Raw genomic sequence first — 20,296 nt, 5'->3', positions numbered from 1 at the left:
CCAGGATGTCTGGCTCTAGGTGAATGATCACACCATCGTGATTATCTTGGTCATGAAGATCTTTTTTGTATAGTTCTGTGTATTCTTGCCACCTCTTCTTAACATTTTCTGCTTCTGTTAGGCCCATACCATTTCTGTCCTTTTCAAGCCCATCTTTGCATTAAGTGTTCCCTTGGTATCTCTAATTTTCTTGAAAAGGTCTCTAGTCTTTCCCATGCTGTTGTTTTCCTCTATTTCTTTGCATTGATGGCTGAGGAAGGCTTTCTTATTTCTCCTTCCTATTCTTTGGAACTCTGTATTCAGATGCTTATATCTTTCCTTTTCTCCTTTGCTTTTCACTTCTCTTCTTTTCACAGCTATTTGTAAGGCCTCCCTAGATATCCATTTTGCTTTTTTGCATTGTTTTCCATGGGGATGGTCTCGATCCCTGTCTCCTGTACAATGTCACGAACCTCCGTCCATAGTTCATCAGGTACTCTGTCTATTAGATCTAGTCCCTTAAATCTATTTCTCACTTCCACTGTATAATCATAAGGGATTTTATTTAGGTCATACCTGAATGGTCTAGTGGTTTTGGTACTTTCTTCAATTCAAGTCTGAATTTGGCAATAAGGAGTTCATGATCTGAGCCACAGTCAGCTCCCAGTTTTGTTTTTGCTGACTGTATAGAGCTTCTCCATCTTTGGCTACAAAGAATATAATCAGTCTGATTTCGGTGTTGACCATCTGCTGATGTCCATGTGTAGAGTCTTCTCTTGTGTTGTTGGAAGAGGGTGTTTGCTATGACCAGTGCATTCTCTTGGCAAAACTCTATTAGCCTTTGACCTGCTTCATTCCGTATTCCAAGGCCAAATTTGCCTGTTACCCCAGGTGTTTCTTGACTTCCTACTTTTGCATTCCAGTCCCTATAGTGAAAAGGACATCTTTTGGGGGTGTTAGTTCTAAAAGGTCTTGGGGGTCTTATAGAACCATTCAACTTCAGCTTCTTCAGCATTACTGGTTGGGGCATAGGCTTGCATCACTGTGATATTGAACGGTTTGCCTTGGAAATGAACAGAGATCATTCTGTCATTTTTGAGATTGCATCCAAGTACTGCTTTTCGGACTCTTTTGTTGACCATGATGGCTACTCCATTTCTTCTAAGGGATTCCTGCCCACAGTAGTATATATAATGGTCATCTGAGTTAAATTCACCCATCCCAGTCCATTTTAGTTTGCTGATTCCTAGAATATCGATGTTCAATCTTGCCATCTCCTGTTTGACCACTTCCAATTTGCCTTGATTCATGGACCTAACATTCTGGGTTCCTATACAATATTGCTCTTTACAGCATCAGACCTTGCTTCTATCACCAGTCACATCCACAACTAGGTACTGTTTTTGCTTTGGCTCCATCCCTTCATTCTTTCTAGAGTTATTTCTCCACTGATCTCCAGTAGCATATTGGGCACCTATTGACCTGGGGAGTTCCTCTTTCAGTATCCTATCATTTTGCCTTTTCATACTGTTCATGGGGTTCTCAAGGCAAGAATATTGAAGTGGTTTGCGATTCCCTTCTCCAGTGGATCACATTATGTCAGACCTCTTCACCATGACCCACCCTTCTGGGTGGCCCCACATGGCATGGCTTAGTTTCATTGAGTTAGACAAGGCTGTGGTCCATGTGATTAGATTGACTAGCTTTCTGTGATTATGGTTTGTGTGTCTGCCCTCTGATGCCTCTCGCAACACCTACCGTCTTACTTGGGTTTCTCTTACCTTGGACGTGGGGTATGGACTTTGGTGATGGACAGGGAGGCCTGGTGTGCTACAATTCATGGGGTCGCAAAGAGTCGGACACAACTGAGTGACTGAACTGAACAGAGAGGCCCAGGTTAGGACCCTTAGTCCTCTGGCTGGGAGTTTGGGTCACAGGCTACACATCCTAATTAAAGCATTTTTATTTAACTGGTTGTTTTTGTTGCTCAGTCACTCAGTTGTGTCAGACTCTTCGTGACTCCATGGACTGCAGCACACCAGGCTTCCCTGTCCTTCACTATCTCCCGGAGTTTACTCAAACTCATGCCCATTGAGTCAGTGATGCCATCCAACCATCTCATCCTCTGTAGTCCCCTTCTCCTCCCATCTTCCACCTTTCCCAGCCTCAGGGTCTTTTCCAGTGAGTCAGTTCTTCTTGTGGAGGAACTTCTTGTGGCCAAAGTATTGGAGCTTCAGCTTTAGCATCCATCCTTCCAATAAATTATTCATGGTTGATTTCCTTTAGGATTGACTGATTTGATCTCCTTGCTGTCCAAGGGGCTCTCAAGAGTCTTCTCCAACACCACCATTCAAAAGCATCAATTCTTCAGCGCTCAGCCTTCTTTATGATCCAACTCTCATGTCCACACATAACTACTGGAAAAAAACATAACTTTGACTATATGGTATGGACCTTTGTCACAAATTAATGTCTCTGCTTTTAATATGCTATCTAGGTTTGTCATAACTTTCCTTCCAAGGAGCAAGCATCTTTTAATTTCATGACTGCAGTCACTATCTGCAGTGATTTTGGAGCCCAAGAAAATAAAGTCTGTCTCTGTTTTCATTTTTTCCTTATCTTTTTGCCATGAAGTGATGGGACTGGATGCCATGATACTAGTTTTTTGAATGTGGAGTTTCAAGCAAGCTTTTTCACTCTTCTCTTCCACTTTCATCAAGAGGCTCTCCTCTGTTCCTCTTTACTTTCTGCCATTAGGGTGGTGTCATCTGCATATATGAGGTTATTGATATTGTTTTATTAATTCTATGAGATTAAAAATTTAGAAAGAATAAGAAAGGAGTACTTCTTGTATTCTGTTTTATATACCCTGATACATGTGAAATATTCAAACATATGCTGAATAATCAATAAAGTCTTATGCATATCAAGATAGAGACTTCTGAGATATAATGTGTCATTTTTATTTTATACTTGATTTTAAAATTTACATGGAAGAATAAGTGTGGGAATATTCCAAGAAAACTATTAAATAGAAGTCTGATGTGAGTAAAGATATTAAATATAATAAAGATATATCCTTGTCTAGTCTCTTTCTGTGTACACATCCTGTGTCCTTAGGCACATGCAGCATTCTTCACACCACACCTGGTGCCTCAGTGCTGCTCAGAGAACCTCACAGTTACCTTCATCAGCTCCCATTGCCATTCTCCTTCCTCCCAGCTACTATAAAACCTTTTCCACCTTCTTCAAAAATTATATTTGTCCACTTTTTCCAAATAAGCCCCCAAATGCAATTCTCTTATATCATTGAAGTCATCAAGTATAAACTATATAATCTCTTATCATAAAACAGAAATTCAAGTTTTATTGCCTCCACTTTTGACCTGTCAGTACATGGCTAAGTGTTCCTCAAAAGTTTCATTTATACAGATATTTTAAAGGAAAAATTGGAGAGAGAGACCTTTCTAGTAACAATGGAAGAATATATGAGTCAGAGCATTTCATCAACAGTTCTCTACCATCAAAGAACTATGAACATTTATGTCTAAATTTGCAAAGGAAACTTGAAATCTGGCACAAATCCATAAGAATCTCTGATCTGTTAAATGATAACCCTTGTAGGGATACCCTCTATACATGTAAATGATATCCTCCTATAGTAGGAGTAGCCCCCACTCTTACTAACCTAGTGCAAAATAATGTCTCACACTGTTTGTATAGAAACAACTCCACCCAGGAAAGTACATCCTAATTTTTGTCCCTGCCTCTTATAGCCTTCCTGTGCAAAGAGAGTGTGTATGTGGCTGTTAGTAAATGTTTCACTCTTACAAAAAGTGAATTATGAAAAAAAAAATTATGAGGATTTATTTTAACTGGGATAATAAATAAAGCTATTTTAGTGTCAGGTAAGACCACTGGAGAAGAAAAGAATAGCAGAGACTTGTAAAAGGAAAGTGTATGAAGCTCATTGCTCACAGCTACAGGGCACTCAGGGAAGATGGGTAGTTGTCTCAGTCCTCTCTAGCCCACCCATCCCTTATTGTCCCTCTGATCAGACACCAGCTTTCTTGGAACTTTCCATTCTCCCAGCTGGTGGGCAATAAACTGATCATACCTGCTGGGAGCCAGTGAGAGACATTCCACTCGTGACAAAGGTCATGAGGAAGGAGGCTCAGCATTCGCAAAGGCGGGATCGAGCCTCGGGAGTCCCCCCCCCGACCCGATATTCTCGAGCATCTACCCCCAAAAAACCAGAGTCTGCCTACTTTATTGCTTTGTGCTCTCACTTCTGACTTTACTGCGGGCTGTCCCCCACCACCATCTCGCTCTCTCTGTCAAAGAGTTAACTTACAGCTCCAATTAATAAAGTTCCTGGGCAACTAGGAGTGTTTAAATCCAAACCCCTCAGATGGCTCTCTAACTCGCCTGACAAGTTTACCCGCACACCTACAGCTATGCATATGATTGTTGACAGTCTCCCACCCTCAAGAGGCACAGAGATATTCAAATAGCTTAGAGCCTCTCAGAGAGTTAGAAACTGTCAGAATAAAACTAGTAAAAGACTTCATTGATGAGCCAATGTTTGTTGCCAAGTTTCCACATCCCCTGAATTGTATCCTTGAATGTGTATTAATTAATATAGTTGGTATGTAGAAAAAATAAGTAGTGGCCTTGGTGTTAGTAACTTTAGACCCTTAAGGTAATAAATTCTTTCCTTTGTTGTAAACCCATTACACATCAGCCCTATAGGAATGTAATTTTATCTTTAGAAGATGGCGCCAAACCTTAAAATAATTACTCTTAGAGAAAATAAGTCTTTGTTGATAAGTCTTTGTCAAGAGTCATAAAATGTTAATAGGCCTTCTGGCCAGAAGATGATGTAAATCACCTAAACCATTTGTATACGATAAATTTGCAGGAATGAAACCCTGGTTTTTGATAAGGATCAAAGACTGCTGACTTTGCATCCCCTATTATCCTCTATGTGTAACTTAGGGTATATAAGCCCCTGCTGAAAATAAAGCTACGGGCCTTGCTCACCAAAGCTTGGTCTCCCCATGTCATTCTTCCCCTCAATTTCCAGCTGAGTCTCCATCTGGAGCGCGAATATCCTCTGCGACCATTTATTTGCCTGGGCTTCTAAGACCCACTTGAGAAGGTGTCTAAGGTGGAGCACCTTCCGCTATTCGAGAGGGCACCTGCGGCCTCCGTGGTCAGAGCTAACCTGGTGTCACAGGTTATATTGATCTTCCGCATAAACCAAGCTATTCAGCTTCTTTTCTCCACTGAATTTTCCTATTGAGCTATCCTCATTCTATTACTCTTTATATCTTTGATGAATAAATAAATAAATAGGTCGCCTAAGCCGTCTCTCCTTCAAATACCCTGTATCAGCCAGGGCTGGACCCTGGCACATACCTGAGCAGATGACTCCTGCATCCTCACTATGATCACAGTAGTGCTTCCCCCAGCCCCGGGAAGGGCACCTCCACACGTGGGACTCCTTTCCTGTGCACCTTACGTTGTCCAGCCAAATGGGCCCTGATCCCGCCCCAAAGGAAGAAGAGACAGTGGCATCGAGGGCTTCTCCACAGCCCAGCTGTCTGCACACCACGCGGGCATCATCCAGGTCCCAGCCGTCATCACAGATGGTGCCCCAGGAGCTCCGGTCAAGGATCTCCACTCTCCCGGCGCAAGGACTGCCCCCGTCCACCAGGCGGAGCTGTCTGCTGCCTGAGGAGAGAGAAATGGGACAATTGGGCGTTGACCTGGAGAATGAGAAGTGTCTTCTGTCCTGTGGGACCCTCACCTGAACAGTAAGGGGCGCTCTCCTCTGAGGCTGCAGACCCTGCTGATTCTGAACTGGAGTCATTGCACTGGGGCAGCAGCTGGGTCTGGTTTCTTATAACAGTGGCAAGAGAATTAATAAGGTTGAAAAATAGGAGGAAAATAAAACAGGAAATATTAAGTTGAAAACACTCTAGAGAGTAGTCTGAAACAGAAGGTGTTACAAGGTCATATCAGAGTTAACATTCTGATCTGTAGAGTTCTGCACAGCATCTGAGAAAGATTTACAGGAAATGTTGGTCTCTTCCCAGAGCAGTTAAATGAGTTCAGAGTCACAGGAACGAGTTGGCAGCTGGATGGATTCCTTACAAACCACAAACACTTTGACGCCATTGACCTAAGAGTTAAAGGGGTTGATTAAAGGGAGTGGAGTCAGGAACTGGCCTCATCAGATGCCTCAGAAAGCAGTTATGAATCATCTACCATTACAATCCTTCTCCTTGGTATAGTCATTCAGAACTGAAAAACAAATGGATTCTGAGATGTCTTGGCTTACCCCCAGAATATTTCACTTTTGGTTCTAAGCTCAGACTTCAGATCTGGATACTTAGCTTCAAAAAATGTGATCTTTTGAGTGGATATAACAATTTGCATGAGAGATGATGTCAGGTAACATTGATTGACATTGGCCAGATTCCATTGGGAATCGGAGAATGTTCTTCTGCTCCCCTAACCAACCATACAACCCTTTCTTAGACTTTGTGTCAAGAATCTCTGTTATTCAAATTTTGGAGTTATGTGATCTTGAGGGGGAAATAGTGTGTATGTGTGCTTAGTCGGTTCAGTCATGTCTGACTCTTTAAGACACTATGAACTGTAGCCTGCCAGGCTCCTCTCTCTATAGGATTCTCCAGGCAAGAATACTGGAGAGGGTTGCCATGCCCTCCTCCAGGGGATCATCCTGACCCAGCAATCTAACCAGAGTCTCCTGCATTGCAGGTGGATTCTTTACCACTGAGCCACTGGTGAAGCCCTTCTGGTTCTATCACTGAGCAGAAATAAGTTATATTCCTGTTCTGAAAGCCCTTGAACAAATAACATTAACAGACTCAGTGTATTCTTCTCTCCTTTTATATATAAAAGTGATGTAAAGAAAGGTTAAATAATGTCTATCAGTGCTGCACTTTAAGTAAATAATGAAGTAGAGAATTAACCCTAAAATTTTCCACTGCCAGAGAGAATGGGGGAGTTCACAGCTGGCCAATGTGTCTTGCTGGGTCTTGCTGGATACAACTTGAAAAGCTGGGAAATGTTTTTTACAAAACCGTAAATGTATTTGACATTTGTTAACACAACATGGACTAAATATGCTAAAATTCTAAAGAGTGGAGATTATTTCAATGTTAGTCCAGGATCTATAGCTTCTTTTTATCTGTGGGAATTTGTCATTTCATTGCATAATTTAATGATTCAGAATCTGGGCTTGGGCAAGCAGAGGACTACTGTTGTGACAGGAAGCCAGCATAATTTGGGAGTTACCTGGTGCTGGAGTAACAAAACTAGAGTCTTGAGAGCCTCTCTCACACAGCACGTTTTCTCCTCAAATATCTTCCCAGTATATAAGCTGTGAAGGGCAGGAAGCTAAAGAACTACATAAAAAGACTTGGGAAGCAGAGTCTTTCTCATTCTCTTGGATACTGAGCTACCAAAGAATCCAGTCTCTGAACTGAAATCTCTGAAAAGTCCATGTCACAGGGACAGAGAAATCAGAAGTGGACTGAGTGCTACCAAAACTGCAACCCACACTTGTTACAGCTCAGTTTTAGGTTATATTTAGATGTTTGAGTGACATATAGCCCTTCTCCCTACCTGTCTAGCAAAACAAAGGGTAAATCTTTACAGGTGTTAGAAAATGTATCAGGAATAGCTTACTTTTTCATATATAATTTATAGCACTCAATAAAAAATAAAATGATATTTGACAAGCTAGGATAACACAACAAATTATAAAAGTGAAAAAAAGAAGATAAGAAAATGCAAAGACACACATGATAGAAATGTTGGACTTGGCAGATAAAGATTTTAACTATGATCAATGTATTTAGGGGAAAAGAGAGGACAGAATAAAAAGATGAAAAAATACCAAATAATCATTAATAAATAAAAATATCAAGGGAACCAGTGCCAACCTTAAAAAGTGAATGAATAAGTTAAAAGAATTTTAGATAGAACCCAGATATAGTGACTTCAGTTCATTTCAGTTCATTCGCTCAGTCGTGTCCGACTCTTTGCGACCCCATGAATTACAGCATGCCAGGCCTCCCTGTCCATCACCAACTCCCGGAGTTCACTCAGACTCACGTCCATTGGGTCGGTGATGCTATCCAGGCATCTCATCCTCTGTCGTCCCCTTTTCCTCTTGCCCACAATCCTTCCCAGCATCAGAATCTTTTCCAACGAGTCAACACTTCGCATGAGGTGGCCAAAGTACTGGAGTTTCAGCTTTAGCATCATTCCTTCCAAAGAACACCCAGCACTGATCTCCTTTAGAATGGACTGGTTGGATCTCCTTGCAGTCCAAGGGACTCTCAAGAGTCTTCTCCAACACCACAATTCAAAAGCATCAATTCTTCACCGCTCAGCTTTCTTCACAGTCCAACTCTTGCATCCATACATGACCACTGGAAAAACCATAGCCTTGACTAAACGGAGCTTTGTTGGCAAAGTAATGTCTCTGCTTTTGAATATGCTATCTAGGTTGGTCATAACTTTTCTTCCAAGAAGTAAGCGTCTTTAATTTCATGGCTGCAGTCACCATCTGCAGTGATTTTGGAGCCCAAAAAGATAAAGTCTGACACTGTTCCCACTGTTTCCCCATCTATTTCCCATGAAGTGATGGGACCAGATGCCATGATCTTCGTTTTCTGAATGTTGAGCTTTAAGCCAACTTTTTCACTCTCCTCTTTCACTTTCATCAAGGGGCTTTTCAGTTCCTCTTCACTTTCTGCCAGAGGAGTCCTAATGTGTTCCCTGATAGCTCAGATGGTAAAAGCGTCTGCCTGCAATGCAGGAGACCCGGGTTCAATCCTTGGGTCAGGAAGATCCCCTGGAGAAGGAAATGGCAACCCACTCCAGTACTCTTGCCTAGAAAATCCCATGGATGGAGAAGCCTGGTAGGCTACAATCCATGGGGTCGCAAAGAGGCAGAGACGACTGAGTGACTTCACTTTCACCTCTTTCAGAGGAGTCCTAAAGATGAGAGATGAGAAACATAAGAAAGAGGAGGAGAAGAGGGAAAAGAGATCTAGAGACAGAACTACAGAAGTCATATTTGAAGACATAATGATAGATAATTTTCCAAAAAAAATAAATGGACGAGTATGAAAACGCCCACTCCTAGTAAAGCTGCTGAAAATCAAAAGGAAAAAGGAAAATCTGAAATAATAACAGATTTATTTAATACTAAAGGAAGAAATAAAAGGAGAGAAAAGGGAACATAAAGCAGGTTGATCAATTAAGAAAACAGGGAAATTAAGGAAAAAAATCCATTCACCATTGCAATGAAAATAATAAAATACTTCAGAATAAATCTACCTAAAGAAACAGAAGACCTATATATAGAAAACTATAAAATAATGATGAAAGAAATCAAAGATGACACAAATAGATAGAGAAATATACCATGTTCATTGATCAGAAGAATCAATATAGTGAAATGAGTATACTACCCAAAGCAATCTATATATTCAATGCAATCCCTATCAACCTACCAATGGTATTGGTAGAACAAATAATTTCACAATTTATATGGAAATACAAAAAAAAAACCTTGAATATCCAAAGCATTCTTGAGAAAGAAGAATGGAACTGGAGGAATCAATCTGCCTGACTTTAGAATATACCACAAAGCTATGGACAGAGGTTCATGACACTGTACGGGAGACAGGGATCAAGACCATCCCCAAGAAAAAGAAATGCAAAAAACCAAAATGGCTGTCTGAGAAGACCTTACAAATAGCTGTGAAAAGAAGAGAAGCAAAAAGCAAAGGAGAAAAGGAAGATATACCCATTTGAATGCAGAGTTCCAAAGAATAGCAAGGAGAGATAAGAAAGCTTCCCTCAGTGATCAATGCAAAGAAATAGAGGAAACAATAGACTGGAAAAGCCTAGAGATCTCTTCAAGAAAATTAGAGATACCAAGGGAACATTTCATGCAAAGATGGGCTCAATAAAACACAGAAATGGTAGGGACCTAACAGAAGCAGAAGATATTAAGAAGAGATGGCAAGAATACTCAGAAGAATGGTACAAAAAGATCTTCACGACCCAGATAATCATGATGGTGTGATCACTCACCTAGAGCCAGACATCCTGGAATGTGAAGTCAAGTGGGCCTTAGGAAGCATCACTATGAACAAAGCTAGTGGAGGTGATGGAGTTCCAGTTGAGCTCTTTCAAATCCTAAAAGATGGAGCTGTGAAAGTGCTGCATTCAATATGTCAACAAATTTGGAAAACTCAGCAGTGGCCACAGGACTGGAAAGAGTCGATTTTCATTCCAATCCCAAAGAAATTCGATGCCAAAGAATGCTCAAACTACCACACAATTGACTCATCTCACACACTAGTAAAGTAATGCCCAAAATTCTCCAAGCCAGGCTTCAACAGTACATGGACTATGAAATTTCAGATGTTCAAGCCGCATTTAAAAAAGGCAGAGGAACCAGAGATCAAATTCCCAACATCTGCTGGATCATCAAAAAAGCAAGAGAGTTCCAGAAAATCATCTATTTCTGCTTTATTGACTATGCCAAAGCCTTTGACTGTGTAGATCACAATAAACTGTGGAAAATTCTGAAAGAGATGGGAATACCAGACCACCTGACCTGCCTCTTGAGAAACCTGTATGCAGGTCAGGAAGCAACAGTTAGAACTGGACATGAAACAACAGACTGGTTCCAAATAGGAAAAGGAGTATGTCAAGGCTGTATATTCTCCCCTTGCTTATTTAACTTATATGAAGAGTACATCATGAGGAACACTGGGCTGGAAGAAGCACAAGCTGGAATCAAGATTGCTGGGAGAAATATCAATAACCTCAGATATGCAGATGACACCACCCTTATGGCAGAAAGTAAAGAACTAAAGAGCCTCTTGATGAAAGTGAAAGAGGAGAGTGAAAAAGTTGGCTTAAAATTCAACATTCAGAAAACTAAGATCATGCTATCTGGTCCCATCACTTCATGTGAAATAGATGGGGAAACAGTGGAAACAGTGTCAGACTTTATTTTTTGGGGTTCCAAAATCACTACGGATGATGATTGCAGCCATGAAATTAAAGACGCTTACTCCTTGGAAGGAAAGTTATGACCAACCTAGACAGCATATTAAAAAGCAGAGACATTACTTTGTCAACAAAGGTATGTCTAGTCAAGGCTATGGTTTTTCCAGTAGCCATGTATGGATGTGAGAGTTGGACTATAAAGAAAGCTGATATGGACTCTGTGGGAGAGGGAGAAGGTGGGAAGATTTGGGAGAATGGTATTGAAACATGTAAAATATCATGTATGAAATGAGATGCCAGTCCAGGTTCGATGCACGATACTGGATGCTTGGGGCTAGTGCACTGGGACGACCCAGTGGAATGGTATGGGGAGGGAGGAGGGAGGAGGGTTCAGGATGGGGAACACATGTATACCGGTGGCAGATTCATTTTGATATTTGGCAAAACTAATACAATTATGTAAAGTTTAAAAATAAAATAAAATTTTTAAAAAAAGTTAAATAATTAAAGTGGACAACTATAATATAATCCAACCATTAGACTACTTATTCATCTGAGGCATGTAAACATATTTTCACCCTAACACTTGTTATGAAACTTCATGTCAGCTTTTTGTTTTGTAATATCCAAAATTGTAAATAACAAAAATGTTCATCAAGAGAAGAACAGAAATAAAAGCAACTTTCAATATAAAAAAAAAAAAGAAAGCTGAGCACAGAAGAATTTATGCTTCTGAACTGTGGTGTTGGAGAAAACTCTTGAGAGTCCCTTGGACTGCAAGGAGACCCAACCAGTCCATCCTAAAGGAGATGAGTCTTAGGTGTTCATTGGAAGGACTGATGTTGAAGCTGAAACTCCAATATTTGGCCACCTGATTCAAAGAACTGACTCATTTGAAAAGATCCTGATGCTGAGAAAGATTGAGGGCAGTAGGAGAAGGGGACAACAGAGGATGAGATGGTTGGATGGTATCACTGACTCAATGGACATGAATTTGAGTAAACTCCGGGAGTTGGTGATGGACAGGGAGGCCTGGCGTGCTGTGGTTCAGGGGGTCGCAAAGTGTTGGACACGACTGAGTGAATGAACCGAACTGAGCAAAGGTACAGTCATCAAGACAGTATGGTACTGGCACAAAGACAGAAATATAGATCAATGGAACAAAGTAGAAAGCCCAGAGATAAATCCATGCACCTATGGACACCTTGTCTTTGACAAGGGAGGCAAGAATATACAATGGAGAAAAGACAATCTCTTTAACAAGTGGTGCTGGGAAAACTCGTCAACCAACTCTAAAACAATGAAACTAGAACACTTTATAACACCATACACAAAAATAAACTCATGATGGATTAAAGACCTAAATATAAGACCAGAAACTGTAAAACTCCTAGAGGAAAACATAGGCAAAACACTCTCCGACATAAATCACAGCAGGATCCTCTATGACCCACCTCCCTAAGTAATGGAAATAAAAGGAAAAGTAAACAAATGGGACCTAATTAAACGTAAAAGCTTTTACACAACAAAGGAAATGATAAATAAGGTGAAAAGACAGCCTTCAGAATGGGGGGAAATAATAGCAAATGAAGCAACTGACAAAGAATTACTCTCAAAAATATATAAGCAGCTCATGCAGCTCAATACCAGAAAAGTAAACAACCCAATCAAAAAATGAGCCAAAGAACTAAACAGACATTTTTCCAAAGAAGACATACAGATGGCTAACAAACACATGAAAAAATGCTCACATCACTCATTATCAGAGAAATACAAATCAAAACCACAATGAGGTACCATCTCACATCAGTCAGAATGGCTGCTGTCCAAAAGTCTACAAACAATAAATGCTGGAGAATGTATGGAGAAAAGGGAACCCTCTTACCCTGTTGGTGGGAATGCAAACTAGTACAGCCACTATGGAGAACAATGTGGAGATTTCTTAAAAAACTGGAAATAGAACTGCCGTATGACACAGCAATCCCACTGCTGTGCATACACACCAAGGAAACCAGAACTGAAAGACACATGTACCCCAATGTTCATCATAGCACTGTTTACAACACCCAGGACATGGAAGTAACCTAGATGTCCATTGGCAGACAAATGGATAAGAAAGCTGTGGTACACATACACATTGGAATATTACTCAGCCATTAAAAAGAATACATTTGAATCAATTCTAACTAGGTGGATGAAACTTACAGAGTGAAGTAAGTCAGACAGAAAAAAACCAATACAGTATATTAAGGCATATATATGGAACTTAGAAAGATGGTAATGATGACCCTATATGTAAGACAGCAAAAGAGACACAGATATAAAGAACAGACTTTTGGACCCTGTGGGAGAAGGTGAGGGTTGGATGATTTAAGATAATAGCAATGAAACATGTATATTACTGTATGTGAAATAGATCACCAGTTCAAGTTTGATGCATGAAACAGGGCACTCAAAGCTGGTGCACTGGGACAACCCTGAGGGAGGGGTTGGGGAGGGAGGTGGGAGGGGGGTTCCGGATGGGGACACATGTACACCCATGGCTGATTCATGTCAATATATGACAAAAACCACTACAATATTGTAAAGTAATCAGCCTCCAATTAAAATAAATAAATTATTTTTTTTAAAAGCAAATGGTAGATACCAACACATCAATATCAGTAATTGCATTTACAGTAAATAAAGATAAAACAAAATTGACACAGATATTACATAATGCTCACCTTATATTATGATAGCAAAGAAAGGTTGAAAGTAAAATGATGGAAAAAATGTACTAACTGTAAGAAAACTGGAGTAGCTATATCAATGTCCCAGAAAGTAGACTTTAAGCCAAGATATACTAATTGAATTAAAGAAGGAATTTTCATGATTATAATGAGATGCACCCTTAAAAAAGATATTATAGACAACAAAATTCAAGAAAGGTAACAGAACATAGCTTTGAAATATACTTGACAGGTTGAAAAGAAGAAATAGACAAAATCACAATCAAAATTTGGGATTATTACTGTATCTTTTTCAGTAGCATACAGACCAAACATACAAAAAACAAAGAATACAGTAGATGTACAACAACATAATCAGCACATTTAACTAAGTAACATATGGAGCAATGCACCCAACAATGCAAGAGTTCACATTACTGTAAATGCATTAGGAACATTTACCAAAATGACCATATAATAGGACAAAATCTTTTACTCTTTGAATTCATACAGAGTATTTACTCTGACCACAGTGGAATAGAATTAAGAATTAATAAGAAAATATTGTTACCCATCCCTATTTGGGGAAATTCAGCAACACCCTTCCAAAAAAAAACCCTGAATCTGGGAATAAATTTAAAACTTACAAAATATTGTGAAATAATGATAATAAAGATTGATAATAATGATAATAAACACAAAATAATGATATGATAATAAATTCTTCTAATGAAATCCAAGTAGTGCCTAAGGGAAATTTATATACCAGATTTAGAGAAGAGGAAAGACTGTGAAAAGTGAAAAAAATGTAAGCTTCCAATTAAAAAACTAGGAGATGAGAAAGTCTAAAGGATGTAGAATGTTGGGGTTAATTTTAAAAGGAATAAAAATTAATGGAAAAGAAGGTAAGCATAAGTTAGAAAACATAGAAGAAAGCTCTTTAAACATGGCTCATTGAAAATTAATGAACAATGAGCAACGCTTAAGAAGAGCAGAGAGAAAATAAAGTTAACAATTCCAAGAATGAAAAGGGACATCACTATGAATCATACAGATTTTTTGGTCATAGTTTTTGTGCTGTTGTTTGTTTGATTTTTGGCTGTGCTGTGGCTCATAGTTCCCAGGTCAGGGTTGAATCCGGACCCATCACAGTGAAAGCCCAGAGATTTAATCCCAGGATTGCATAGTTTTATTAATACAATTTATACCTTTAACATGGATAAGTACACAGAAAGTGTCAATTTCTCCACAATCTTGCCAACACTTAAGTGTCTTTAAAAAAAAAAAAGTCATTCTGACATGCTGCTGCTGCTGCTAAGTTGCTTCGGTCATGTCCGACTCTATGCGACCCCATAGGCGGCAGCCAACCAGGCTCCTCCGTCCCTGGAATTCTCCAGGCAAGAACACTGGAGTGGGTTGCCATTTCCTTCCCCACATTCTGACATGTGTGAGATGGTATCTCTTTGTGGTTTTGATTTACATTTCTCTGATGATTGACAATGTCCAGCATTTTTTCATATACCCATTGGCCATCTGTATGTCTTTAGAGAAATGTCTATTCAAGCCCTTGGTCAATTTTTTAATTGAGTTATTAGGTTTGGGGGTTTTTTTCTTGAGTTGCAGGAGTTCCTTAATTTTTTGGAAATTAAAACCTTATATCATTTTTGCTAGCTTGCCTTTTCACTCTGTTGATGTTTCCTTTGGTTTGCAGAAGCTTCTCAGTTTGATATATCCCCACTTGTCTATTTTTGCTTTGTTGCCTGTACTTTTGATATCATATCCATGAAATCATGAAACAATGTGTTTTTATTTTGTGATGGGGCTAAGATATCATATATCTAAAATGTAATTCCTATCTGGTGATGATGTTGCTTTGAGATGAAGAATGGCATTTGAAACACTGCTTTAAAGGCAGAAATGAAAAAAGTAAAACATTATAGATTTGATCACATAACCCCCTATACACATATACAACCTTAAAAATATATGCAAAAACTGGGGGAAATATTTACAAAAATAAGTAAGAAAAACAAGAAGTGTTGTTTGTTTATAGAGAGTTCCTATAAATAAATAAATAAGAAGTTTTAAAACATTCTAGAGAAAAATATTGATATGTAAGATACCTTGAAAGAGTAATATAGGAAAGAAGATAACTTTTGTATATAGTGTTTATGTGGATAAAAACAATGATGAATGCTCTTATGTCAAGACTATGAAGAAAATAATACTCTTTTTTTTTAATTAATTATTTATTTGATTGTGCTGGGTCTCAGTTGCAGCACGCAAATTCTTACTTGTGGGATCTAGTTATCTGACCAGGGTTAGAACCCAGGTCCCCTGCATTGGGAGCATACAGTCTTAGCCACTAGACCACCAAGGAAGTCCCCAAAATAATACTCTTTTAATTCCATTAATGTTGCTGAGAATATTGAAAACTACTGTGCTGGACAATTAGGCAATACATATAGAGGGAGGCCTTTAAATTGGCTATCTTGAGGAAAAAATAATGGCTTTTCTATTAAGTCAATGTAGATGTTCATAAGAACTTTATCACAGCATTGTATTTGAAAATATTAATGTACAATAAATAGGATTAGATAAATAAGTTATGATTCAATGAATGGGATAACTGAAATACTGGCAACCATCCAAATGGCATAGAAGACATTTTAATGAACAAAAAGAAATTTAAAATATATTATTTTGAAAGTGGATATAAAATGATATTGGAAGAAAAGCTATGACCAACCTAGAGAGCATATTAAAAAGCAGAGACATTACTTTGCCAACAAAGGTCTGTCTAGTCAAGGCTATGGTTTTTCCAGTGGCCATGTATGGATGTGAGAGTTGGACTGTGAAGAAACCTGAGTGCTGAAGAATTGATGCTTTTGAACTGTGGTGTTGGAGAAAACTCTTGAGAGACCCTTGGACTGCAAGGAGATCCAACCAGTCCATCCTAAAGGAAATCAGTTCTGAATATTCATTGAAAGGACTGATGCTGAAGCTGAAGCTCCAATACTTTGGCCACATGATAAGAAAATCTGACCAATTGGAAAAGACCCTGATGCTGGGAAAGATTGAAGGTGGGAGGAGAAGCAGATGACAGAGGATGAGACGGCTGGATGGCATCACTAACTCTATGGACATGAGTTTGAGTAAGCTCCGGGAGCTGGTGATGGACAGGGAAGCTTGGCGTTCTGCAGTCCATGGGGTCGCAAAGATTCAGACATGACTGAGCGACTGAACTGAACTGATGATCCAATCGAGTGTGTGTGTGTGTGTGTGTGTGTGTGTGTGTGTGTGTGTAGGGACTGATATTTAATACAGAGATTGTGTTCAGAAAGAATATAAAGGGAGCTGGTATATCCTGCCTTGTACTTTAGAGACAAGTGCAAGCTCAGAAAATATTTAATGCTCTTTGGAATGATCATACCAAAGTTATGCCCCCCATACCAAAGTATATGGGGGCAAACTCATGTGAACTGAGTTCCTTAGTGTGTGAATATGTGCTTTAATAATATGATGCTACAGAGCATTCTCTATGAGGAAACATGCTTGTTTGAGTTAACTGTGATTTCTCCTTAGCCTAATGAGAAATTCCTTCATTGTTCTTGTATCTGGAGAGGCCAAAGGGGAATCAGAGAGCCAATTTTATATTTCATTCAGAGAGTCTACCTCTATTCTTAACAGCCTGCAAAGCCTGAAAAAATGACAACCACCATTATAATATGTCCCAAACCCAAGGAACTGGAAGTTTCGTTTTGCAGGGTTTTTTAAGATTTTTTTTTTTTTTGATGTGGATCTATTACAATATTCCTGTTGTTCTGGTTTTTTTGCGGGGAAGGCGGGTGCTGTGAGGTATGTGAGATCTTAACTCCCCAACTGGGGATCGAACCTGCACCCCTTGCATTGGAAGATGAAATCTTAACCCCTAGGAAGAAGAAATCTAACACCAGGGAAGTCCCCAACTAGAAGTTGAAAGAAATATAACAAGGGAATGAAGAGCAGAACTTCTTGCTCCTTTGGGGAGGAGTGGAGTTTCCCAAAGAAGAGAGACAGAGACTTCTGACAGGGTGGGCTGAGGAGGGGGTGGGGCTTGAAATAAGGAGGGAATGTGGGATCAGGAAGGGATGGAGAGATGACCTTTGCTAAAGCAGACAGGAGCAAGGGCTAACCTGGAAAAGCTGACTTTCCAGGCATGTGACTAGCTCATTCTAATTTCAGGAACTCAAAGCAGGTATCTGGGACTCTCCTGATTTAAGGGCACAGTGAAGACCAAATTTCATACAGCATCTGTGCGAACAACAAGTGAGAATATTCACCACAGGGACGTTCACAAACACAGACTTCCTGCTAAATATCTGACCCATTAAGATGTCACAGAACAAGCTTGTGCTCTCCACTGAGACAGGGAAAAACTGACCTGCCTCAGTGGGGATCATCAAGTCTCTAAGACTAAATCCCTCTTCTGCCTTCAATGCATCAGTCCATTGATGGCACCTGCATTTGGTGTTAGTTTTTTTCCTTTGCACAGCGGGGTTAGAGAACCACTGATCCAAGAGGTAGGAAGGGAAAATATTACAGGCAGGAAGACAGAGTCCTGCCGAATCCTATGCTAGGGAAAGACTACAGAAAAGCAGAAAAACGTCTGAGCTGTGGGTTGTTTGTGGGGGAAGAAAAAGAAACTCAGAGTTCGAATGCAAATGCAGCGTTATCCAGAGGTGTGATTACAATTTCTACTGAGAGGGCTTTCCTCACAGAAAGGAAGATTTCCATATTTGCCCTCACCATACATACATACACACATATCATCACCACCATTACCATTGCTACCACCAAATCCAGCAGTCTGGCTTAGAGAGTATGAGTTCTATGGAAAGTAAAGTGAAAGTGTTAGTCATTTAGTCATGTCCAACTCTTTGCAACCCCATGGACTGTAGCCCACCAGGTTCCTCTGTCCATGGAATTCTCCAGTCAAAAATACTGGAGTGGGTTGCCATTTCGTACTCCAGGGGATCTTCCCATCACAGGGATCAAATCCAAGTTACTGCACTGTGGGCAGATTCTTTACCATCTGTGCCACCAGGGAAGTTCTATGGACTTCTATCTAAAAAATCAACTTCCACTGGGCAGATTTATTTCTGTTCACACATTTAGCCTATACGTACTCTTCTAATTCACCTTTACCCATTCCCTTATCTCACATATACAGACACATACACATGCACACACATATGTATGTTGTTGTTTATTTATTAAGTCGTGTCTGAATCTTTGTGACCTCATGAACACCCACCAGGCTCCTCTATCCACGGTATTTCCTAGGCAAGAACACTAGAGTGAATAGCTGTTCCCTTCTTTAGGGGATCTTACCACCCCAGGGATCGAACCTGCATCTCCTGCATTGCCAGGCAGATTCTTTATCACTGAGCCACCGGGAAGTCCACACATAAGTGCATACACTTAAAGCATACATACATAAACACACATGTGCACACACACACACATGTCCACAGTCTAAAAGATCCAAAATACTGAACTGGTGGGGAGAGATGTAATATAAAGTATGGGAAGGACAGATCAGAGACCCAGACAGAGGCAGTCCCTCAGCCATAATCCATTAGAGGAAAACTGAGAAGTGGTCAGACATTTTCTGAGCTGTTAGGTGTACTTGGGGAGGGCTAAAAACACAGAGTTAGGTCTGTGAATAGAATTTATATGTCTGCAGCATATTACTGCTTAACTTGAAAAACTGAGCCCCGAGGGAGAAAAATCAGCACTCACTGTCACTAAGGATCACATTTGGTCAAAACCAAATGGTCAACAAATAGAAAGGTATTGTCCTTACAGTCCCACAATCTTATAGCTAATCCAGTGTGTCTACTGAATTTAAGAACACTTACCTTGAGCACGCGATAGGACGCTAAAGAGCAGAGAGACAAGTCCCTGGAGAAAGTAGTGTCCGTTCATGGTTCTCTGATCCTCTTGTCTTTGGGTAACAGCTTCAGTTTCCCCAAACTACATGAGGAGTCCTCTGGGCCCTTAATGGAGGCTCTTACAGCAGAAAGGGGTTCATATAATCCCATCCCCTGACACTGCCATCTTCCGAGCCAATAGAAACGCTTTTTAACATCTTCTCTGCCATCAGACACTATATAAAAGGAAACTTTCTGAAGTTCAAACACCAATTAGATGCTGAATCTTGAATATCTCCTTATATGAGATGCAAGGTTATCTGACGTCAGGTGTCATTCTGTCCGTTAAGCTGATGCAGAAAAGCTATGTTAAAAAAATATATATATGTGGCTTTCTTTTTCTCCATGCCAGGTGTCCCGCTCAATGGCTGGTTCAGCTCAGCTGGCGGGATCAGCCAGAAACACTTTCTGGGTCAGTTCTACCTCCTCCAACTCCTCACGAACCCTGGGAAGATGAGTTTTGATTCATTGGGTGGAGGTCTGCAGTGTCAAGTGACTGACCTGCTGTGGCTGCAAAGAAACTAAGTAACTAATGGAGAGAACAAAAGGTCATATGAG

General features: G+C 40.0%; 1 protein-coding gene across 1 annotated transcript in view; it reads right to left on the bottom strand.

Annotated features, from left to right (window-relative positions):
- LOC104995500 (antigen WC1.1-like) overlaps positions 1-19,792 on the bottom strand; it is a 44,397-nt gene extending 24,605 nt beyond the window's left edge. The window contains exons 1-2 of the mRNA XM_010849378.1: positions 19,667-19,792; positions 5,401-5,715 (exon numbers count right to left, since the gene is read on the bottom strand). Coding sequence (XP_010847680.1) covers positions 5,401-5,715; positions 19,667-19,733 — 382 coding nt within the window. The 5' untranslated portion in view covers positions 19,734-19,792. The remainder of the gene's footprint in view (positions 1-5,400; positions 5,716-19,666) is intronic.
- Positions 19,793-20,296: the final 504 nt, after the last annotated feature.

Source organism: Bison bison, unplaced genomic scaffold, assembly GCF_000754665.1.
Source record: "Bison bison bison isolate TAMUID 2011002044 unplaced genomic scaffold, Bison_UMD1.0 scf7180017864281, whole genome shotgun sequence".
In the NCBI taxonomy this organism is placed as follows: Eukaryota; Metazoa; Chordata; class Mammalia; order Artiodactyla; family Bovidae; genus Bison; species Bison bison.
This window is presented reverse-complemented; position numbering and strand designations above follow the sequence as displayed.